The following is a 24,534-nucleotide window of genomic DNA, read 5'->3' as shown; positions in this document are numbered from 1 at the left end:
GGTGTACAGCAGCACCTCGGCCATCCTGATTTGTCTGTTGTAGCGGCTCAGATGGTCTGTTACTGCAATGCTGTAAAACACATTTTCTCTTTTCTGTAGTCTCCTTGACCCAGAAACACACACACACACACACACACACACACACACACACACACACACACATTCTCTCAGAATTAGGCATAGGCACACACATAGTGCGCACACGCATACAGATATATACACACACACACACAGAAACAGATACACGAGTACTGAAACACACACACACACATGCATGCACACACACTCAGAATCAGGCACGTACGTACACATGTACACACAAAAACACACACACCTGATACACAAAGAAACACACACAAGTGTGAAAATGTTCACACACTCTCAGAATCAGGCATAGGCACACACATACTACACACACACACACTCAATGAGGCATAGGCACACACATACCACACACACACACACACACACACATATGCACGCACACTCAGAATCAGGCACATACACATGTACACACAAAAACACACACACACACACATGATACATACAGAAACACACACAAGTGCAACATTTTCACACACACACACACACACACACACACACACAGAAAACAGCCACACCGATCTCTCGTCCTTCTCCTCTTCGGAGACCTGGGCTGGTAGTTCACATTGGACTGGATGGAGTCAGGAGGTTTGCTGAAGTGTTAACCACGCATGGCTGACACCGCCTCCTTCCCATCAGCCCTGCACGCTCCCCTGCCTTTGTGAAATAATACCCTCCTTCATTACCCTTTACATATTCTCTGGATATCTATCACCGCTAGCTTTCCCCCCGTCTCCCCTGTTTCACTTCTCCTGACATGGACCGAAGGTGTGAGAGAGAGAGAGAGCGAGAGAGAGGTGTGGTGGTGGTGGGTAGAGGTGCTGATATGAGCTTTGATGCTCGCTCGTCCTTGTTCTCCGGCTTACGCTGGAGGTGCCGTCCCATATTAGCCCAACCTGTGTGTGTGATCTGACACAGCACTCGCTGCACGTGGATGAATAATTCATGACTGAGCCTGACTTAAAGCGTCTCCACCATTTGCTTTCAGAAGGAGGTCTACTCCCGCTAGGAGGAGGAGGAGGAGGAGAAGGAAGGAAAATGATTATTTTGGTCTCACCTGAACTCTGTGAAGCACGGTGAGTCTCACCAAGCGTCAAAAGACGGGGTTGCAAAATCAGCAGTGCTAATCCAGTTAAAAGGTGGTGTGCATAGTTACTTTTCCTAATATTAATTTCATTTAATTTATCCTTTGTTTATATAAGTGAGCCCCATTAACATCAAAATCTCTTTTGCAAGGGAGACCTGTGCACACACGCCTACACAAAATCAATCACATAAAATTACGAGAACCCACAGCATAAGAAAAGATAGCAAATTCAAAATCTTAGGTCAACGTCAGTCAGAAGAACAGTTGCAGGAGTCACGTCGTCGTGACTTCCTGCAGATAGCATCCTTCTGTGGCACTGCTATCATGAAAATGACACAAGTGTAATTTCCAGCTTTTTTATGGGAATTTAAAATCTTGAGATTTTAAAAATCTGTTTTTATTATTTTGTATTACTTCTACCAGTTCTATTCACCTTTCTGTCGGTGCAGCAATTTTTATCGTCTGCTTGATCTTCAACAGCAAAGAGATCTTTTGACCCCTAAAGTGCTCATATTCTGTGGATGAATTTTTTTTTTTAAGTGATAACTCTAATAGCCAGGAGGAGAATGAGAAGGAGGGGGATTGGATAACAGACCTGCCAATCAGGAGGAACTCTCCGGCCACACCCAGGCGTCTCATGGCCATCAGCAGGCCGCGGACCGTCATGCCCTCGCAGAAGCAGACCACCACGCGGGCCTTGGGCAGCCGCTCTCGTAGTTTCCTCAGCAGCCTGTCGAAGTGCTTCTCTCCAGCGTTGCTGTAGATTTTGTCAGAGTGGGCGATGCACAGGCCCTCCTGAGAGGCCAGCTCCTTGAAGGCCTCCATCCCGCTTTCCCCGTAGTTACCTGAGGACAGAGCAGGAGAGCCCGGCACTGAGGTTCATTCCTACATTAAAGCGATAAACCTTTATAATACTGCACACAAAATTCTGAGTAGTTAGCAGGGAACATGTAGGGACTAAACAGAAACAAACTGTTATTTAGCAGTGTTACCAGACAGTTCCTGAATATGTGAATCAACAATATTAGACACCATGTTCATTATGACGACAAACTATTGGAACAGCATAGAAGTAATATACAAGGTACTACATCAAAAGCATAATTAAAAAATTATCCTAATTACTTTACTGAAAATAATCAACCAATCAAACTCAAAGGAAAAAACAGATTTTGCTAATGAATTTAATGATTACTTTGTGAACGTAGGCTATAATTTAGCAAATGATATTGTGGACCCAGTAACATGAAGGAGGCTGTAGATGATGAGGCATTGATATGAATTCCAACACCATCTTCCTGAGGAGAAGTGAAGGAACTAATTGATGTGGTATACAATTTTAAGAATCGAAACTCCACTAATTGTACTGATATTCTGATATTGACATGACATCAGTAAAAAAATATTAAGAGTATATAGCAGGATAAGCAGTTTGGATAATGGAATGAATGGAATGGATAGAGAAACCTTTGACTTCCGCTTCTGGTGTGGGAAGGTGGCTGCGTGAATTTACGTTTGCAATGGCCTCACCCAGTACCAGTGTGGGAAGATGTTGGCATGAACTTAACGTTTGCGGTGGCCTCACCCAGTACCACCCATGCAGTGTCTTTGTCCACGTCTGCGTCTAAGTTTGTGTCTTCGTTTGATGGCTGGAAGAGCTGGCGCTGGATCGGGTGGGGGAGCTTGGTCTGTTGCGTCCTGTGGGCCCAGGGACCACGGCCCTGCCTGGAGCTGTGCTCGAAGAGGAAACACCGAGGGCGGTCTGACAGGACACGGAAGCGGGGCAGGCTAAACTAACTGCTAGCCCATGCAGACCCGCAGTTCCGACAGTCATCTTGGCGTTCGCTCTCTTGGACATTGATTGTTTTTTTTGTAGATATGTTGGATATATGTGTTTTTGTAGTTTTTTTGTAGTTTGGAATACATGTTCCTCTCATCTCATCTCATCTCATCATCAGCCGCTTCTCGGGGGTCGGGTTGCGGTGGCAGCAAGCTAAGTAGGGCACTCCAGATGTCCCTCTCCCCAGCAACGCCCTCCAGCTCCTCCTGGGGATCCCAAGATGTTCCCAGGCCAGATTGGACATGTAGTCCCTCCAGCGATTTCTCGGTCTACCACGGGGGTCTCCTCCCAGTTGGACGTGCCTGGAAAACCTCCAAAGGACGGCGCCCAGGAGACATCCTGATCAGATGCCCGAACCACCTCAACTGGCTCCACTCCGAGCTCCCTCCGGATGTCCGAGCTCCTCACCCTATCTAAGGCTGAGCCCGGACACCCTACGGAGGAAACTCATTTCAGCTGCTTGTATCCGCGATCTCACCCTTTTCGGTCACTACCCAAAGTTCATGACCATAGGTGAGGGTTGGAATGAAGATTGACTGGTAAATTGAGAGCTTTGCCTTCCTGCTCAGCTCCCTCTTCACCACAATGGTCCGGTACAGCGTCCACATTACTGCTGATGCTTCACCAATCTGCCTGTCAATCTCCCGCTCCATCCTACCCTCACTCATGAACAAGACCCTGAGATCAGAATCAGAATTGGAATCAGAATACTTTATTCATCCCTGAGGGGAAATTGGGTACTTGAACTCCTTCCCTTCAGGCAACAACTCATCCCCAACCCTGTGGCAGCAGTCCACCATTTTCTGGTAGAGAACTATGGCCTCAGACTTGGAGGTGCTGACTGTAATTCCGGCCAGTTCACACTCAGCTGCAAACCACCCCAGTGCGCACTGGAGGTTGCATTCTGATGAAGCCAACAAAACCACATCATCTGCGAAGAGTAGAGATGCAATTGTGAGGTTCCCAAAATGGACACGCTCCTCACCTTGGCTGTGCCTTGAGATCCTGTCCATGAATATCACAAACAGCATCGGAGACAAGGGACAACCTTGGTGGAGTCCGACACCCACCGAAAACGTGTTTGACTTTGTCCCGAGAATACGGACACAGCTCTCACTTTGGTTATACAAGGACGGGATGACTTGAAGCATCTGCTCCGGTACCCCATACTCCCGCGGTACCCCCCACACGGTCGTAAGCCTTCTCCAAGTCCACAAAAGACATATAGACTGGCCGGTGAAATGTCCATGCCTCCCTCAGCACTTCCGCAAGGATAAAGAGTTGGTCTGTTGTTCTACGGCCAGGACAGAATCCGCATTGTTCCTCCTGGATCCGAGGTTCGATAATCGGTCGGAGCCTCCTTTCCAGCACCCTAGAGTAGACTTTCCCAGGGAGGCTGAGCAGTGTGATGCCCCGATAATTGGAGCGCACCCTCCGGTGTTCTATATGTGTTCTTGCAGTTTGGATATGTGCTTTTGTCTGTGTTGCACTGCTGTGGGCTGGGGGAAACGGTATTTTGTTTCATTTCATGTATGCAAGTGCTTGAAATGAAAAAACAAATAAATGTTCCTGATTCCTATCCATAAGCAGTCTCTCCAGACAGGCGTATTGCCCAACAAAATGAAAATAGTAAAAGTCATAGGCACTTTTTTCACACTACAGACCAGTTTGTCTACTTCCTCAGTTCTCAAAAATTGGAGAAAAAAACTTTCTGTTCAAAGACTTGATCATTTCATAGAAAAACACAACTTATGGTTGTGTAACAGAGCAATATGGTGCCAGGAGGATTGCCGTGACTTGTACATTGCGGAAACTAAACAGACGCTGGTCAAGAGGATGGCACAGCACAAGAGCTAAGGCATCAAGCCAGGACTCTACAGTCTAGTCATCTACAGGCCAGTGGCCACTCTTTCAAGGATGAGGATGTGCACTAATGCTGCCTGTTTTAGTTGTGTTTCATCTTTAATTTAAACAATTTATCATTATGGTTATTATGATGATCAATAGGCTATTTTGGTGGCCCCTCTGGTACTTGGTGCCCTACGCACAGCGTGTGATGCAGGTGTACGTGGTGGCGGCGGCGGCGCTGCTGATAAACCTGACTCATTTGAAAGGAAAAATGTTTATACAGTTTCAGTATTCCAGCAGTAATCATGACGATGTACTGTAGGTAGTTATTATAGAACAGTATAGGGGCAGCACGGTGGCCCAGTGGTTAGCACTGTTTCCTCACAGCAAGAAGGTCCTGGGTTCGAACCCCAGGCTGTCCCAGGTCCTTTCTGTGTGGAGTTTGCATGTTCTCCCCATGTCTGCGTGGGTTTCCTCTGGGTGCTCCGGTTTCCTCCCACCATCAAAAAGACATGCGTGTTAGGGTTAATACTCCTGCCTGGGTCCCTGAGCAAGGCAGTGGGAAGAAGAACTTGTAGAAGTACCACAGGTTTTCACTACGAGCTCACTGAGGATATTAATTGGGTTTTGACAAGGCCATCACAACTCCTCGGACGCCCATCGTTTGCAGACAGATTCTGGATTTACATATTAATGCTTGATTGTTATAATCTAACTCAGTGCAAAAACTCTTAGATGTGTTTAAACTGCATCTGTCATTTAAAACATTCTTTGCAAGTTGTCATAGTATGTCTGAAAGGCATATGTTCTCAAACCTAACCACATTTCCGGTTCCCATCTCACCTGAGACTCGTGTTGCATCTGATCCTATAAACATATGCTGGGAAATCGGACCAAAATGTGTGTTGTCTCGTACACAGAGGTCAAATTCAGTTGGCAACAGCAGCCGACGCCACTCGCATCGCCTGGACCAGTAAAGGTCTGAAGAGGCGAATGGTCCCATGGATGGAACCGCGCTATAAGCACAGCGCTCCTTTAAAGTCAGAAGCAGTCCTGATTACAATACTGCAAACTGGACTTCTAAACCAGGATTAACTATTGAATGTAAATACCTTAATGTAGTAAGTCATAACCCCTTTTATTTTACTGGCAACAAACATAATGACCAGGCTGACCACCTGAATCATGGAGATGGTTTTTGTTTTCAGTGGATATTTTTGTGTATCGGCGTTTTCCTAGAGAAGTTTTCCTAACAGCTGGGTTTTGGTTTAGGGTTAAATCTATCACTGCTTTCGGCTGCTCCCGTTAGGGGGCGCCACAGCGGATCATCCGTTTCCGTCTCTTCCTGTCCTCTGCGTCTTCCTCTGTCCCACCAGCCACCTGCATGTCCTCCCTCACCACATCCATAAACCTCCTCTTTGGCCTTCCTCTTCTCCTCTTCCCTGGCAGCTCCATATTCAGCATCCTTCTCCCAGTATACCCAGCATCTCTCCTCCACACATGTCCAAGCCATCTCAATCTTGTCTCTCTTGCTTTGTCTCCAAACCGTCCAACCTGAGCTGCCCCTCTGATATACTCATTCCTAATCTTGTCCTTCTTCATCACTCCCAGTGAAAATCTTATCATCTTCATCTCTGCCTCCTCCAGCTCCACCTCCTGTCTTTTCATCAGTGCCACTGTCTCCAAACCATATAACATAGCTGGTCTCACCACCATCTTGTAAACCTTCCCTTTAACTCTTGCTGGTACCCTTCTGTCACAAATCACTCCTGACACTCTTCTCCACCCACTCCACCCTGCCTGCACTCTCTTCTTCACCTCTCCTCTGCACTCCCCGTTACTTTGGACAGCTGACCCCAAGTATTTAAACTCATACGCCTTCGTCACCTCCACTCCTTGCAATCCTCACCATTCCGCTGTCCTCCCTCTCACTCACACATCGGTATTCTGCCTTGCTCCTAGTGACTTCCATTCCTCTTCTCTGTCTTGTCTCTCTCGCTTTGTCTGTCTCTCTCTCACACACTCTGTCTCTCTCTGTCTCTCACTCTCAGTCTCTCAGTCTGTGTGTGTGTGTGTGTCTCTGTCTCTCTCAGTCTCTGTCTCTGTCTCTGACGCCCTGTCTCTCAATTCAATTCAATTCAACAGGGCTTTATTGGCATGACCATATTCAGTTACACAGTATTGCCAAAGCACCTGGTGGTACAAAGCAGTACAGTAGAGTTTATAACATACAAACTCTCTCTCTCACTCTCTCTCACTCTCCCTCTCGCTCACTCCCTCTCTCACTCTCTCGCTCACGCCCTCTCTCATTCTCTCTCTCTCTCTCTCTCTCTCTCTCTCTCTCTCTCTCTCTCTCTCTCTCTCTCTCTCTCTCTCTCTCTCTCTCACTCTCTCTCACTCTGTCTCTCTCTCGCTCACACCCTCTCTCTCTCTCTCTCTCTCTCTCGCTCACTCCCTCTCTCATTCTCCCTCTCACTTCCTGTCTCTCTCACTCTCCCTCTCGCTCACTCCCTCTCTCACTCTCTCTCTCTCGCTCACTCCCTCTCTCTCTCTCTCGCTCACTCCCTCTCTCATTCTCCCTCTCTCACTTCCTGTCTCTCTCACTCTCCCTCTCGCTCACTCCCTCTCTTACTCTGTCTCTCTCACTCTCTCTCTCCCTCTCTCGCTCACTCCCTCTCACTCTCTCTCTCGCTCACTCCCTCTCTCTCTCTCGCTCACGCCCTCTCTCATTCTCCCTCTCTCCCTCTCTTGCTCACTCCCTCTCTCACTCTGTCTCTCTCTCACTCTCTCACTCACCCTGTCTCTCTCACTCTATCTCACTCCCTCTCACTTCCTGTCTCTCTCACTCTCCCTCTCTCACTCTGTCTCTCTCACTCTCCCTCTCTCGCTCACTCCCTCTCTCACTGTCTCTCTCGCTCACTCCCTCTCTCTCTCGCTCACGCCCTCTCTCATTCTCCCTCTCTCCCTCTCTCGCTCACTCCCTCTCTCACTCTGTCTCTCTCACTCTGTCTCGCTCTCTCACTCACCCTGTCTCTCTCACTCCCTCTCACTTCCTGTCTCTCTCACTCTCCCTCTCTCACTCTGTCTCTCTCTCACTCCCTCTCACTTCATGTCTCTCTCACTCCCTCTCTCAATCTGTCTCTCTCGCTCACTCCCCTCTCTCTCTCTCCCTCTCTCACTCTCCCGCTCACTCCCCTCTCTCTCTCACTCTCCCTCTCTCACTCACTCACTCGCTCTCTGTCTCTCTCACTTTCACTCTCTGTCTCTCTCTCTCACTGTCTCTCTCACTCTCCCTTTCTCTCTCTCTCAGTCTCTGTCTCTCTCTCTCTCACTTTCACTCTCTCTCAGTCTCTGTCTCTCTCTTTCTGTCTGTCTGTCTCTCTCTGTCTGTCTGTCTGTCATTTCAACAACAACCAAAATACATTCGGATCGCAGCAGGAACGAAGACATAAGGCTGCACATCGTTCTACAACATTCTGTGCAGGCTTCACACAGTTTACTTTTTGTTTTTATCAAATTCATTCATGCAAAGCGAAATGTTCTAGAATTGTATAATTCCTGTGTAATACGGTCAGAATTCTTGCTGTGTGTGTTTGTGTTTTTTTAGGATTATGTCTAAATCAGAGGTCCAAACCTCTCCGTGCTGACACTCCCTCTGATATGTGGTGCAGTGAAATAAGCAGTAACTCCTCGTTACCGGTCCAAAAGCCAGCTAATTAACGGTCTCCTTTATGTTGTTCGTCACTGCAGCGCCCCCCCTCTCAGTCTTCAGTCATCGCCCACTGACGGCCACGTGCCAGAGACGAGACGTCGACGTCTAACCGGGTCTCACCATATAACAGTGCAGTTGCATGCATTTACTTCTCTGTCTCCAAACAACACGTGCTCTTCTGTTGTGTGCAGACCGGGACCCGTTGGTCTACAACACTTAAAACCGGTCTGCAAACGTGTCCGTTCAAATGTGGGATTCCCAAAGACTTGCAAGTAGACTTTTACTGCTGTGGAGCCTGAGCAGCCCCCTCCTGCCACTGTCCAGATGTTCTGTTTCTCTTTGAGGCCGAGAGCATCAAGGAGCCCCTTTTAACCCACTTTACTTTACCTTCTGACCAACCTTCTGCCTTCTTTTCGTTTCTGTTTTTTTGTTATTTGTATTCTGTCCTTTGTTCTCTGATCTTCCTCCCTCCCTTTGCTGTCCGGCTGGGACCCGGTGGATGTTCTGAGACGGGGCTCAGCATAATGTGATGGAAACATCTGGAAAATCTGCAATGTCAAGCACGCTGTCGCGCTATTTTGATATGCATTTTTACTGAAAATGCATTAGAAAAGTGAAATAAATAATGGTAATGAAATATATGAATACATTAATTCTTAATAAATAAATTAATAAAATATAAATTAATAATATTAATGATGAAAATAAAACCTACTTGATGCTTGATACTTGAAAAAAACCAAAACCCAAACCCAAAACATGAGGATATGCTCAGAGGAGCGGGCAGCCGGTTCTCCTCCGGACCTTGGACCCGCGTATGGGTACTGGCTTATTCCAGTCGAACCAAACGGGCCTTACCTTCGGTGTGCACGGCCGACACGTAGGTCCAGTTGTAGCGTTTGACAATGTCCAGCAGGGCCCGGGCCTGAAGGGTGTCGGAGGGCACGACCCGCAGGAAGTACTTGAACAGCGTCTTGTCACTGAGGTCAATGCTGGTCGCGGAGTAGGCGATCTGCGGGATGTTGAAGAGCTGCAGAAGGTTCTGGACCTGAATCGCCACCGAGCTGGAACCCGGCCCGATGACCCCCACGATGGGCTTCTTGGAGGGTGGCGGCTGGCTGGACGGCACTCCCTCGATGCACCACCTGGACCCGTCGCGGTCCTCCCGGATGGAGATCAGAGAGTCCCTTATGAACTCGATGCTCTGCTCCAGCGCCACCGACGAGTGCCAGCACGAGTCCCGGATCTCGCAGCCCAGCGTGATGTTGGGCAGCAGGTTGGGGTCGGCGTTGATGCGGTCCAGGGTGTGGAACATGGCCTCCACCCGCTGGATGCCGTACTGCTCCCGGATCTCGCCGCACTTCCTCTCCGCCACCTTCTCCGTGGAGGGCTGGTGGTGGACGGAGAAGAGGGCCCCGATGATGATGTCGCCGTCCATGCGGGCCACCAGGCGGGAGGCGGCCCGGGGCACCAGCGACCTCTCGTATTTGCCATGGGACGACACGAAGGCCTCGAACAGTGAGACGGAGAAATACAGGGCGCTTATCGCAGTCAGGCGAATCATAGTCCACATTGTGTGACGGGCGCTGACCAGAGAATCACGTCCACTTGACCATGGCGGAGGTCCATGCATCCGCTTCCCTATGACGTGCAGGCGGACTCGAGCACGCTCCCCCTGCAAACAACAACAAGGCACCTTCTTTACGTGTGGCTCATCGCAATTCTCCACTTAATACAATTAAAGTACCGTTTTCAACTCATTGAGCATGCGCACAGTGGTCACTAAACCGATTCAGATCGGGAACATTCCCAGTCTGACCACTTTTCTTTCCTTTTTTTTTTCTTGCAGAAAAACGAAAGGCTGCATCAGAATCGTTTCAAAACGAGCAAATTAAAACAAGGCTGTGCACAACAACCTGCACAGCGCCACGCATGCAAAAGAGACACACGTCATCTGCCCCCCCATGACTCCAGCCTGGGGGGGCAGATGGAAAGGTGGAAAGTTAAGACTTTGTATGTCGGGGGGTGCGTCCGAGCCCCGGTAGCCGGCTCGAGCCGCCCGCTGTAGCTCCGGCCGGCCGCGTGTCCTCCGCGCGGATCGGCGACCGCCTGCGAGTGCTTCAACTTTACACTCACGACGACGGCGAACGGAATAATAGCGTTGTTATACACGCGTTATTACCGCCTGGCCGCGCTCACGCCCAGTCACACCCACCGCCGCCACGCGCTCAAGCAAAATGCCTTCAGCGTCGACCGCCCAACAAGCCAATTAAAGGATCGTAACGTTACAGTGCCAATTAAAGCACGCGTGTTAATTAATTATGCCGACTTAATTGACTGGGCGAAGTGTTGGTTTTAGGGCGGCGTTTCCTGTGCAGGTGCCAGTGCAGCAGGCGCCGCAAACGCATCGCATCTGATTGACATCACCTACCTGCGGCGGGCATCCATGTGGACGCGAGTCTTCCGAATCTCGCGGACTGGACTGAAGCTCCGACCGGCAAGGAAAGAGCAGAAGAAGAAGAAGAAGAAGAAGAAGAAGAAAAACCCCCCACGCAGACACACGCGCTGGCTTCGTTCCTTCTCTTCCTCCTCCGCTGATCGTCAGCTGCCCCCCTCTCCTCTTCACCCCCGCATCCTGAAAACGGGTCACGGCGACTGCAGTGCCCCCGTTTACAACTTGAGTGCTGCTCGCAGTGTAAAACAGCGGCGACGAGAGACACAAAAAACACACACACACAACACAACAGCAACAATTCTCGCACCCTTCACCGTGGGACTGCTTTAATTCTGGGGAGAGCCGAAGTGTATGACGTGATGATGCCACGCACCGGGCGATGCTGGAGGAGACCGAGGTGTGCGTCACAATGAGAAGTCAAAGAGCCTGTTAAATAAAAACTTAATGGTGTGGATATCGCATCCGGTCACTCCTTGTCTACTCTAATAAATGCCCCCCCTCCCCCGTCCTGGAGGAGATACCCCTCGTCCCCCTGATGCTCTTTCTGCGGTTTCTCCCATTCTTTTTCCCCTGATAAGGTTTTTCCCTTGTTTAAAAAGGGGGATCCATAAAGCTATGGGGTGTCGTATTAATTCTGTTTATAACTGTTGGAGAAAGCAATAGGATTGTTATTTAACTTGACTGGACCTAAACTCCTGAGCTCACATTACACGACATTACTCTTTCTGAGAGGCAATTGGATATCGACGCACTCCGCCACGCATTGCCGCACCAGTAGAATAGCGACAGGCGGACTCTGCCGCCATCTCGCGGCCGATCTTGGTACTGCGCCGTTGCGTCCGGGAGAGAGGGAAAAAACGCAATGTTGCGCTTCTCGACGTCACTTCCCGTATTTAAAAATGGCGCAGAGCAGCGCCGGAGTCTGTTGACGATGACCAACATGGTTCGACCGGGATTGTCAGAATAACACAGGCATCTGATGGGGAGGAGGAGGACGCCGGTGTGCCTGCTCTGAAGCCACTAAAAGTAGATGCGTTTATTCCCCACCCACACCCCCACCCCCCCGTTCGTTATCCGATAATCAGTGAACCCGGATAGGCATCACAGAGTGTGGAAGTGGTGGATTTTGTTATGGCGTTGGTAGCATTTCCCATTGCTGCCCCTCTTCCTGTCAAAGTTTGGGAATAATTACACGAGGAGTGTCGTTATTGAGCGACGTAGACCTGCTGACTGTGCGTATGCTGCGACTAGAGGGGATTTGTTGTTGGGGTTAGGCTGCGAAGGGGCGCTTTAGTAATGCTGGGTCTTCTGCTGTACCTTGCTGCCATGCTGTGCCAGTGTGCTGCTGCACACTGAGTTTGTTGCAGATGTGTGCAAGCGCAGTAATTACAGACGGGGCAGCTTGGCATAAAGAATTTCCACATTCTGTCACCATTTAGATATAATAATAATAATTACATTTATAGTGTAGCCCTTTCCTAGACACCCAAAGCGCTTCGCATTGAAGGGGGTAACCAAACAAATCTCTTTTCACCTTGCCAAGTGCCATTACTTTGGAAGTTGACTTCATCCACATGCATTAGATTGTGGTGCATCTCAGGCTTTGTTGCAGTTGGGCAATAATTCAATAATATTGTTTATTTTCTCTCTGTGGTATTTGACTGGGATGAACTTAGACGTTGTCATATCATGTTACACAATTTTGCTGTTTAACTAAGCGATAATGAGAATCTATGACCTGGCGTTTCTCACAAAATTAGGTCTGGAATATTTGAGGGAGCATTATTTGAAAACTAGTTTTGGTTTATTAATTGTACTTTAAATTGCCAAACAGTTCGATGTGCCGAACCTCAGTTGGATTGTTAAGCATTGTATTTTGGCAAATGTAAGAAGATATTGTGATGTACATTAATATAGTGTACAATTCCCTATAATTATTGTGCTAATAGTTCCCATACTGCCAAACACTTGGCTGTATCATCTATCATAAAGGATTTCAAAGTTTTTAAATGTATACTTTTCCATTGTGTTTCTTCTTTTAGGATTTGAAAATGAGCAGCCGTAGAAAGAAGGTTCCCCCGGTCCGGGTGGACGAGGAGGCCAAGAAACGGCTGAGGTGGAACATGTTGGAGGACCGGTGGAAGGAGGCAATGCAGGAGGGTGATGAGGAGACGCCAACCTGCTCCCTTTTACCCGCTGATCTGATGCCGCCTGTTGGACACCTTCTCCCCACCAACCCGGACCAAACGAGACCGGCTGGCAGCACTAACATCACCCCATTTGTAGATCTGGCACATGAGGTTCCAGGTACATCATCAGACACAAGCTTCATTCCAGCGTCCCTGGCGCTCGCCGTGGTGCCCGTCGCTAACCTGGGTCACGTCTGGAGGTCTCTGGTTGGAGAGTTTAGCATTCGGCCGGCGTGGGTCCCTTCCGACTGGGAGCAGTCTGCTTTCACCTTCATCCGGACAGGAGAACAGCTTTGTCTCGTGTACGCCAGCCGGGAAGAGAGCTTAGGACTGCAGCCAAAGCTTGGTGGGGACACATGCACAGTGGAGTGCAGCCTAGGCAGAATCCCACTAGAGGACCTGGACTGGCTGCAGAAGCGGAGGGTGGTGCAGCTTTGCCACAGAGAAAAAGAAGAAACTATCCAGGTGTTTAGGAAATTTCATGTCGTATATGTTTTTAAACTGAAGAAGGCAGCACAGTGCTTCTGACATTGCAATCAGTTGTCAATCTGTTTACAAAGGTTCGCCCTCCATCATATTGATGGAAGACCTTGAACAGAAATGTTGTTCATGGTTTGAGAAATAATAGGAAGAATGAAGCAGTGTGTGACATTCTTCATAGATTAATATGAAATAAGATACTGCTACTGCGTTCAGCTGCTCCCATTAGCGGTCGCCACAGCAGATCATGCATTTCTATCTCTTCCTGTCCTCTGCATCTTCTGTCATGCCAGCCACGTGCATGTCTTCCCTCACATCCATAAACCTGCTTTTTTGCCTTCCTCTTTTTCTCTTGCCTGGTAGCTCCATCTTCAGCATCCTTCCCCCAATATACCCAGCATCTCTCCTCCGCACATGTCCAAACCATCTCAATCTTGCCTCTCTTGCTTTGTCTCCAAACTGCCCAACCTGAGCTGTTCCTCTAATATACTCGTTCCTAATCCTGTCCTTCTTCGTCACTCCCAATGAAAATCTTAGCATCTTCAACTCTGCCAGCTCCAGCTCCACCTCCTGTCTTTTCATCAGAGCCACTGTCTCCAAACCATATAACATAGCTGGTCTCACTACCATCTTGTAAACCTTCCCTTTAACTCTTGCTGGTACCCTTCTGTTGCAAATAACTCCTGACACTCTTCTCCAACCACTCCACCCTGCCTGCACTCTCTTCTTCACCTCTCTTCTGCACTCCCCGTTACTTTGAACAGTAGACCCCAAGTATTTAAACTCATCCACCTTTGTCACCTCTACTCCTTGCATCATCACCATTCCACTGTCCTCCCTCTTGTTTCATTCCTTTTCTCTTCACTGCATACCTCCACCTCTCCAGGCTCTCCTCAACCTGCACCCTACTCACACTACAGATCAAAATTTCCTCCGCAAACATCATAGTCCACGGAGACTCCTGATCTCTGATAGGAGAAACCTGATCTCGTCCGTCAATCTGTCCGTGACCATTGCAAACAAGAAAGGGCTCAGAGCTGATCCTTGATGTAGTCCCACCTCCACCTTGAACCCATCCGTCACTCCTACCGCACACCTCACCACTGTCACACTGCCCTCTTACATATCCTGCGCCACTCTTACATACTTCTCTGCCACTCCTGACTTCCTCATACAATACCACACCTCCTCTCTCGGCACCCTGTCGTATGCTTTCTCTAAATCCTCAAGACACAATGTAACTCCTTCTGACCTTCTCTATACTTCTCCATCAACATTCTCAAAGCAAACATCGCATCTGTGGTGCTCTTTCATGGCATGAAACCATACTGCTGCTCGCTGATCATCACCTCTCCTCTTAACCTAGCTTCTACTACTCTTTCCCATATCTTCATGCTGTGGCTGATCAACTTTATACCTCTAGTTCCTACAGTTCTGCACATCACCCTTATTCTTGAAAATTGGTGCCAGTATGCCTTTTCTCCGATCCTCTCACTTTCCAAGATTGTGTTAAACAAACTAGTTAAAAACTCCAATGCCATCTCTCCTAAACATCCTCATGCCTCCACAGGTGTGTCATCTGGACCAGCCGCCTTTCCACTCTTCATCCTCTTCATAATTGTCCTCACGTCCTCCTTGCTAATCCACTGCACTTCCTGATTCACTATCCCCTCTATTCTCTCTCTTTCTCTCTCTCTCATTTTCTTCATTCATCTGCACCTCAAAGTCCTCCTTCCACCTTCTCAACACATTCTCCTTGCTTGTCAGCACAGTTCAGTCTCTATCCTTGATCGCCCTAACCTGCTGCACATCCTTCCCAGCTCGGTCCCTCTGTCCAGCCAATCGGTACAAGTCCTTTTCTCCTTCCTTAGTGTCCAACCTCTCACACAACTCACCATATGGCTTTTCCTTTGCCATCTCTCTCTTCACTTTACGCTGCATGTCCTTTTACTCTTGTCTACTTTCTTCATTTCTCTGACTATCCTACTTCTTTGCCAATCTCTTCCTCTGTATACTTTCCTGTACTTCCTCATTCCACCACCAAGTCTCCTTGTCTTCCTTTCTCTGTCCAGATGACACACCAAGTACCTTCCTAGCTGTCTCCCTCACTGTTTCTGCAGTGGTTGCCCAGCCATCCGGCAACTCTTCACTACCACCCAGTGCCTGTCTTAACTCATCCCTGAACTCCACACAACAGTCTTCCTTCTTTAACTTCCACCATTTGATCCTTGGTTCTTCCTTCACTCTCTTCCTCTTCTTCATCTCCAAAGTCATCCTACAGACCACCATCCGATGCTGCCCAGCTACGTTCTCCCCTGTCACCACCTTGCAGTCTCCAATCCCTTTCAGCTCGTGCCTCCTGCATAAGATATAGTCCATGTTTTCCTCCCTTGAAATATGTATTCACCACAGCCATTTCCATCCTTTTCACAAAATCCAAACTCATGAGATAAGATAAACTGTAACAGTCCTTATTGGTAAATTGTATTATGGACCAGTGACTAATCAAAAAAAGGTGCAACATTTCAGATGTCAACAGTGGGCAGTGTATGAACATAACCACTTTACAATCCAAATCATGAACACTTTTTTAGTCGCATAATTTAATGGTTAATGTCCGATCGGACTTTCCTGGGAAAAATGGTAGGGTGCATAGTTTTTGACATCTTCCTCATAGCAGCCAAATGAGGAAGATGAAGGCAGATAGCAGTGATTTTGAAACAGAAGAGAAGTTGTTGTGCCAAACAAACAGACATGGCTGTAGATGAAAAAGGCGTTCTTAAGTTAAACACAAACTATTGCATCATGTTTTGTGGCAGGTGGGGATATACCTGCTGGAAACTGGATTGGCAAAGCCGGAGTTCCTAAGTGAAGGCAATGCTCGACTGAGGAAAGCAAATCAACTGATGCAGAAGCTAATGGAGTATTTCTATGACTTCATTATCCCAGGTCAGTGTCTCACTCAAAAGCCATCCTATGATCCAAGTGCTCAAATAGACCCTTGACACCAACTCACAGTAAAAATCAATATCTTATTAAGCTCTTTGCTTTTCTTAACATCTGCTGTTGGGATGCTCTCGAGGTAGAGATACTGCACAGGGCAAGGTGGCCCGCAAGTCGCACAACACTTAGGGGCAAAGGGTGATTTTTTTTTCTCCTTTTGTTCAAGGATGCAGGCGGGTTTGTTGGCATGCATGGTCAGGGTGCAGGCTCGATAATGTGATGCTACTGTTTGTGCGTAGTTGCACGTTGCGACTCTTTGACAACATGGAGACCAGGGAGGACTATGATAGAGGTGATGGTGTTAAAGCTGCGATCTTTATTTATTGCCATTTTTATGATGTTGTGTTATCAATTTGAATAGAACAATGATGTGGTGGTTGTGTTGGACAGACAGTCAGTATTCCAGCACCGTGTTGTGGTATAGTGGATGTAGGAGGTAGAGAGAAACAGACCTGTTGACTCTCATGTTCTGGGACTACAAACCAGGTGTAGCAGCCATTGTGGCTGGTGTGCTGTCAGCTCAGCAGTAAACAGTTCCCACCCTTGTAAAAATGGATCCTGGGACCAAAGCTAACAGTCAGTCTAATGTAGGGGTGGGACAATTCACAAATCTCACGGTTCGATACGTCTCACAATTCAATACGATACAGTGGATGCCTTGGTAAGCAGTGACAAAACACCATTGCCGTTCTCTACTTTTCATTTATTTTAAGAATTAAGCCCAACATTTTGGCATTATCAAGACACGTATTCAAACGTAACGCAAGTGGGACTGGCGTGGCCGGGACGTCGAGGATGTAGGACACGTTTCTCTATTGCTCCTGAGTTAGTGACCAAATTTATATATTTAATCTCGCTAAATCGTGCATGTCTTTGGTGGTCAAGCGTCTAAAGAGTCCTTTAAACGATTCACACTATATTTGAGGACTTTGAAGGTGAAATGACATCTAATCGACCGAAAACGGAGTCTGCAAGAGCAGGCCGCAATAAGCCTGCGCCCTCTCCTGAATCTGATCCGCTCCCAACATCGGGTGCTACAGCTAGTGCTGACAGCATGACAGTACTGACCGCGGAAATGCTACAATCCATGATGGGCTCCCTCAAAACCGATATTTTCGGTAAGATTGACACTTCAGCTACCACTCTCAGATCAGAGATTATACTGGTCAAAGACGAGCTTAAAAGATCTATCGAGAGGATCCAGAATAAACTCGACGCACATGGAGTCGTTTTATCAGAGCTGGAGCGCAGTGCTACAGATCACAGCACTCGGATTACCGAGCTAGAGGCGAACGTCGGCTCACTAACAACTAGGGTGACATACCTGGACAACAGATGCGAGGACCTGGAAGGTAGAATGCGGAGGAACAACATCCGTCTTCTGGGAATACCGGAGGGAGTGGAGGGCCCGCGACCGACAGAATTCGTAGCCGGGCTGCTTCAGGAGCTGCTCGGCCTGGATGAGAAGCCGCTGCTAGACCGGGCCCATCGCACCCTGCGGAGCCGACCCCGGGAGGGTGAACCTCCGCGACCATTTGTCATCAGGGTGCATTTCTTTCACGTCCGGAACGACATGCTGAAGAGATCTGGAGATGCGTCTCCTCTCCTCTACAAGGGCAGAAGAGTCTCGATATTTCCGGACTACACCACGGCTGTGGCCAAGAAGCGGGCTAGCTTCGGAGATGTTAAGCGCCAGCTGCGCGCCTGTCCCGGCGTGAAATATGGTCTCATCTACCCTGCGGTTCTGAGACTGACCCTGCCGGACAGCTCCACACACAGGTTTGAGGACCCGGCTGTTGCGGCCGATTTCATCAAAAACAGGGTGAAAAAAGCTGTCATGCCACCGCCGGGTCTGTAGCTCAAAATATCAGTTGGCTGGTCTGGTTAGCAGGCTAGTTAGCGGGCTGGCTGGTAGGCAGATTAGCTAGTGAAGTTGGTCTTGCAGTGCTCATTGTTGACATTTGAACGCAGCTGTTTTTTTATTTTCAGCACATGTTGGAGAGTGAAGCTAGCCTTGCAGTGCTCATTGTTGACACTTGAATGTAGTGGGGTTTTTTATTTTTATTTTCAATACATGTTGATGAGTATACAGCGGACTACTCACATTAAGGTGATATAATGTGGAGATATATTTTATTCCACTTACATTACTGCCTACTATTTGTGTCATTCTCATTTCATTTTGTTTTGATCTGAGCTGCCTGCACTGCCAGTATTTGGTTGTTTACATGGTTGAAGTTCAATTTTGCCACTTTATAGATTTTGTACCTCTCTTAACTGAGTTAGTTTTCCTCGGGTCCTAATGTTATTGGAGACCGACTTATGCACATTTGCTTTATTCTAGTTCAATGGTCACAAATCTCAGGTAGCTAAGAGTAAGCTAGCTAAGTTGGTATGCGTTGCTCTAAAGGTTTTTTGTATTTAGGGGTTTGCTTGCATCTCAGTTGGGGAGATGCTTCGGCAAGAGGGATTTTGTGGGAGGGTTTTTTTCCTTCTGTATTTGTGTTTTGTTTTCTTGTGTTTTGTCACTTGTTTTTGTTTTTTGAATTTGCACTATTGAGGTCAGCCAAAATATTTAATTTGCATTATGCCTTGTCCTTAACATGTACTCTCTCTCTTAAGACATGACTCAGCCTGACGTAGCTCATCCTGCTGGAGGGAATGGTTTTAATTTTCTCACTTGGAATTGTAGGGGCATTAACAACCCAGTTAAACGCAGTAAGGTTCTCCACCACCTCCATCAGTTGAAAGCTCACATTATCTTCCTCCAAGAAACTCATCTCAAGGTACCACAACACTCAATACTTAGGTGCAGATGGGTGGGTCAGGTGTTCCATTCCTCATTTCAGAGTAGGTCAAGAGGGGTGGCTATCTTACTTCACAAATCAGTACCTTTTACATGTTCTAATGTGATAGCTGATCCCAATGGTAGATATGTAATTGTCAGTGGTAGGTTATTCGATACGAAGGTGGTTCTTGTTAATGTTTATGGTCCTAATTGGGACAATGGGGATTTTTTCAAATCGGTTTTCTCCACACTCCCTGATATGTCCTCCCATATGCTGATCATAGGCGGTGACTTTAACTGCTGGTTGGACCCACATTTGGATCGATCCTCCACTAAATCTACTACTTTATCAACCTCAGCTGGGGTTGTCCGTACCTTTATGTCTGATTTCGCTGTTTCAGACCCTTGGAGAACATTTAATCCATCTGGGAGGGCATACTCTTTTTTCTCTTCGGTACACCACACTTTTACGCGCATAGACTACTTCCTTGTAGATGATAGACTTCTCCATTCCATATCTTCGTGCTTATATAATCCAATTGTGGTTTCGGACCATGCCCCTGTCACTATGGGAGTAGTCTTTCAAACAGCTAATAATCAGAGACCGCCTTGGCGGCTTAACACTCAATTACTCAGTAGCGAAAATTTTATTAACTTTGCTTCGGCCCAAATTGACTTTTTTATGGATACAAATAGAACCCCAGGTATCTCTGCGTCTACCCTATGGGAAACTTTGAAAGCTTATCTTAGAGGTGAAATTATTTCCTACACCACATATGAGAACAAACTTAAAAAAGATAAATTGTCCATGCTAACACGCCGCATTGCCCAATTAGATAACGCATATTCCGTTTCACCATCTCCAGATATTTATAAGGAGCGCTTAACTTTGCAAGCAGAATTTGACACTTTGCTAACAGATCAAGTTACTGAGCTGCTTGTCAAGTCTAGGAGCACCTACTATGAACAGGGAGACAAAGCCAGTAAGTTATTAGCACACAAGTTGCGTCAAGTTTCATCATCACATCAAATTCCCAAAATTCATACATCATCCGGAATATCATTAGACCCTAGGGAGATAAATGATGAGTTCAGAAGTTTCTACCAGTCTCTATATACTTCTGAAGGTGATGCTGATTTATCAGAATTTGATGACTTCTTCCACTCCCTTGATGTACCTTTAGTCAACCAGGATTTGGTTAAAGAATTAGAACAACCAATCACTGTTGAAGAACTGTCTAGAGCTGTCAAATCCCTTCAATCCGGGAGAAGCCCAGGGCCTGACGGTTACTCGACAGAGTTTTATAAAAAGCTTCTCCCCAAAATAGCCCCTATTCTAATTGAAATGTATAATGAAGCATTTGTTAATGGTATTCTTCCACAGACTCTCACTCAAGCGACTATCTGTTTAATTCTTAAAAATAATAAAGACCCTCTTGAATGTGCATCATATCGTCCAATTAGCCTGTTAAATGTTGACTATAAGATTTTAGCCAAACTTCTGGCAACACGCCTGGAAACAGTTCTCCCATCGATTATCTCTCCTGATCAAACAGGATTTATTAGAAATAGACATTCATTCTTCAATCTTAGGCGACTATTTAATATCATGTACAATTCCTCTGACACCAACACCTCGGAGGCCATTATATCCCTGGACGCGGAGAAGGCGTTTGACAGGGTGGAGTGGAAGTACCTTTTCTATACACTAAATAAATTCGGCTTTGGTTCAAAATTCACTACTTGGGTAAGACTTCTGTATGCGTCCCCCCAAGCCTCTGTCAGGACTAATAACACTCAGTCAGGCTGTTTCCCTCTGCAACGGTCAACACGCCAGGGTTGCCCTCTAAGCCCTTTATTGTTTGCTCTCACCATAGAACCCCTTGCAATAGCACTTCGTTCCAACCCTCTTATCAAAGGGATAGTTAGATACGGACATGAGCACAAGGTGTCTTTATATGCAGATGACTTATTGCTATACACATCTAATCTTTCTGTTTCTGTTCCTGCTGCCCTTGCTACTATTACATCCTTTGGTCATTTATCAGGGTATAAACTGAATCTCAGTAAAAGCGAATTGATGCCGCTTAATGTGACTGCGGAAAAATTCCCATTACATACCTTGCCATTCAAAGTTGCTCATAGTTGTTTCACTTATCTTGGTGTACAGGTCACGAGTCGATTTGAAAACCTTTTTCGGGCCAACTTTTCCTCGCTTTTAACCCGCACTAAGGATGATTTTGAACGCTGGTCAGTGATGCACCTCTCTTTAGTAGCGAGAATTAATTCTGTTAAAATGAACACACTCCCTAAATTTTTATATCTCTTTCAGTGCCTACCGATTTTTCTTCCCAACACATTTTTCAAAAAAATAGACGGCCTAATTCTACCTTTCATATGGGATAAGAAGACTCCTAGGATACGAAAACAGCTCTTGCAGAGACCCAAGTCAGACGGAGGTATGGCGCTACCAGATTTTAGATTTTATTATTGGGCGGCTAATCTTAGGGTCATTCAGTTCTGGTTGCGAGGTGGAGAGATGTCCCCGTCCCCAATTTGGTTAAAGATGGAAGCTGCTTCGTCTGTACCGGCATCATTGTCTTCCCTCGCTCACTCCTCCATTACAGGCCCTTATTCCTCTTTCACCAAGAATGTGTGTGTCAAAACAACATTGAGGATCTGGAATCAATTTAGACGCCATTTTGGGTTTCAGACAACCTCTCTTTCTGCTCCGATGGCCTCGAACCCTGCTTTTGCCCCATCTATGGTTGATAGTGCTTTCTCAATATGGTCTAGTCTTGGTATAAAAAGGTTTAAAGATCTCTACATTGACAATACATTTAGTACGTTTGAGCAACTAGCAGTTAAATTTGGTCTTCCCAGGCATCATTTTTTTAGATTTTTACAGATCCGGAGTTACGTCCGCAATTTGGATCCTCATTTCCCCACCCTTCCTGGTGAAACACAGTTTGACACCTTTCTTACCCCGCTTCCCACTCTGAAAGGTACCTTGTCAATAATTTATAGACAAATTTGTTCTTTAAGAATTGCCTCACTTAATGACATTAAATCCTCATGGGAGGAGGAACTGGGGGAGGGAATATCTGATGGGCTGTGGGAGAGGGCACTCGGAAGGGTACATACCTCTTCGGTCTGCGCCCGACATGGTCTCATTCAATGCAAAATCATTCATAGGGCTCATTGGACCAAAGCGAGACTAGCGAAAATTTACAAAGACATAAATCCTAACTGTGTGAGGTGTAACCAGTCTCCTGCTAACCATGTGCACATGTTTTGGTGTTGCTCATCTCTTGATGGTTTTTGGAAAGATATTTTTAGCACACTTTCAGAAGTATGTGACACACAGATCAAGCCAGACCCTTTTATTGCGCTATTTGGGGTGCCCTCGCCCACATTGCAACTGACCAATATTAATAAGGATTTTATTGCCTTTGTTACCCTGTTGGCGAGACGATTGGTTTTGCTTAGTTGGAAATCCTCTGCACCCCCTTCTCATGCTCTTTGGATTAAGTCTGTTTTAAATTGTATAAAGCTGGAAAAAATTAGGCACACCCTCAAAGGGTCCCTAAACAAATTCTGGGCAATGTGGACCCCCTTCTTTTCTTATGTTAAGCGACTTCATTTCCCTGTTATTCCAGAGTGATGTGTGTGTATATATATATGCATATTTTTTCCTTTTTATTGATGTCCTTGTTGGATGGAGGTGGGGGCGTGGCAAGCTCCGGTGATGAAGGAGGTAGGGTGTATGTGTACATGATGTCTGTGAGGGACTGTGCTGGGTTGGCTGGCCTGCGGACAAGTGCATTGGAATATGTGTACTTGTATTTATTTAGTTATTTTTATTTATTTTTTATTTTTTTAATTATTTTAGTTAATTTGTTTTGATTTGATTTGATTTTTTTTTCTCCTTTGAGGGTGTGTTTTTATTCCTCATTGTATTCTGGTGTGTTAGTGTATTGTTGGATGTGTTTTGTGTTCATGCTGTACAACTTACGAGGACAATTATTTTGTAAATGTTGATTATGCGGAAAATTCAATAAACAAAGTTATAAAAAAAAAAAAACGTAACGCAAGTGCAAAAGTTGTAACAAAATGTTGTGCCATCTTTTCTTGTCGTGTAACACAATTGCTTTACTTTAAACTACTAGAACGACCAAGGCGGTCATTTTGACAGTTTTGGATTTTCAAAGTTTAATAACTCTGTGAAAAAAATAAGATACAGACCTGCCGCCCCCTGAATGCTCCTAAAATGTCATATATTTGCATTAAAATGAGTTTTAGATCAATTGCACAGAAAAGGTTATGATAAGATCGACCTAAAACGACCATGAGCGGTCAAAATGATCGCGCGTAATTTGCGCGTCATCGTGCGCGTCATGTCACTATTCATGACGTGTTGGTCACGTCATTTCCTTTGCAATGTTCAGTTTTTTTTGTTTTTTTTTGTTTTACATTTCACGTTTTATAGGCCTTGTTACATTTGTTAGATTAGCAATATGTGTTTTCCGTTTGGTTTTTCAGGTATTATTTCCAACATGTCTGGGTACAGACGCCGTTTCAGACGCACCATGACTACCACCAAGGCATTGCAGTGTTTACAGGCGTTGGACAATTTTAAATTGTTTGAAAAACAGTATTGTAACGGTCACGGATGTGTAGACTCGCTAGCCCGCTGGCTAATGGGTCAAGCCCTTTAGTCGACCGCTTAACGTAGTTGCCCGTGGTGCGGAAGACCCGGGTTCGAGTCCCAGCTGCCCCCTGAATTCGCTACAGTGTTAAAATGTTAATTTTGGTGTCAGCCGTATCCTAACAGACATACTAATATATGCAATGCGTTAATATCTCAATTGGGTATTTATCTTGACAGAATTTAGAGTTTAAAAACTGCCCATTGTCGTTTGAAATCCCGTCGTTCTCGTGTTGATAACGCACGATCTCCCGAAATTGGCAGCGTCTTGAACCGTGAGGGCCATATCGAACGATTCGGAATTCGATCCAGTATCGCCCCA

At 46.5% G+C, this 24,534-nt stretch overlaps 2 protein-coding genes across 3 annotated transcripts in view; one reads left to right on the top strand and one right to left on the bottom strand.

Annotated features, from left to right (window-relative positions):
• Positions 1-10,162, bottom strand: part of grm1b (glutamate receptor, metabotropic 1b) — a 34,755-nt gene extending 24,593 nt beyond the window's left edge. Inside the window, exons 1-2 of the mRNA XM_056295832.1 lie at positions 9,448-10,162; positions 1,785-2,034 (exon numbers count right to left, since the gene is read on the bottom strand). Coding sequence (XP_056151807.1) covers positions 1,785-2,034; positions 9,448-10,162 — 965 coding nt within the window. The remainder of the gene's footprint in view (positions 1-1,784; positions 2,035-9,447) is intronic.
• Positions 10,163-11,963: 1,801 nt separating this feature from the next.
• The window catches only part of shprh (SNF2 histone linker PHD RING helicase), a 52,444-nt gene continuing 39,873 nt past the window's right edge, over positions 11,964-24,534 (top strand). For both annotated transcript variants that reach the window (XM_056295507.1, XM_056295508.1), the window contains exons 1-3: positions 11,964-12,070; positions 13,087-13,698; positions 16,533-16,662. In XM_056295507.1, coding sequence (XP_056151482.1) covers positions 13,096-13,698; positions 16,533-16,662 — 733 coding nt within the window. In that variant the 5' untranslated portion in view covers positions 11,964-12,070; positions 13,087-13,095. The remainder of the gene's footprint in view (positions 12,071-13,086; positions 13,699-16,532; positions 16,663-24,534) is intronic.

The sequence above is a fragment of the Lampris incognitus genome, chromosome 16, assembly GCF_029633865.1.
Source record: "Lampris incognitus isolate fLamInc1 chromosome 16, fLamInc1.hap2, whole genome shotgun sequence".
Lineage (NCBI taxonomy): Eukaryota > Metazoa > Chordata > Actinopteri > Lampriformes > Lampridae > Lampris > Lampris incognitus.
This window is presented reverse-complemented; position numbering and strand designations above follow the sequence as displayed.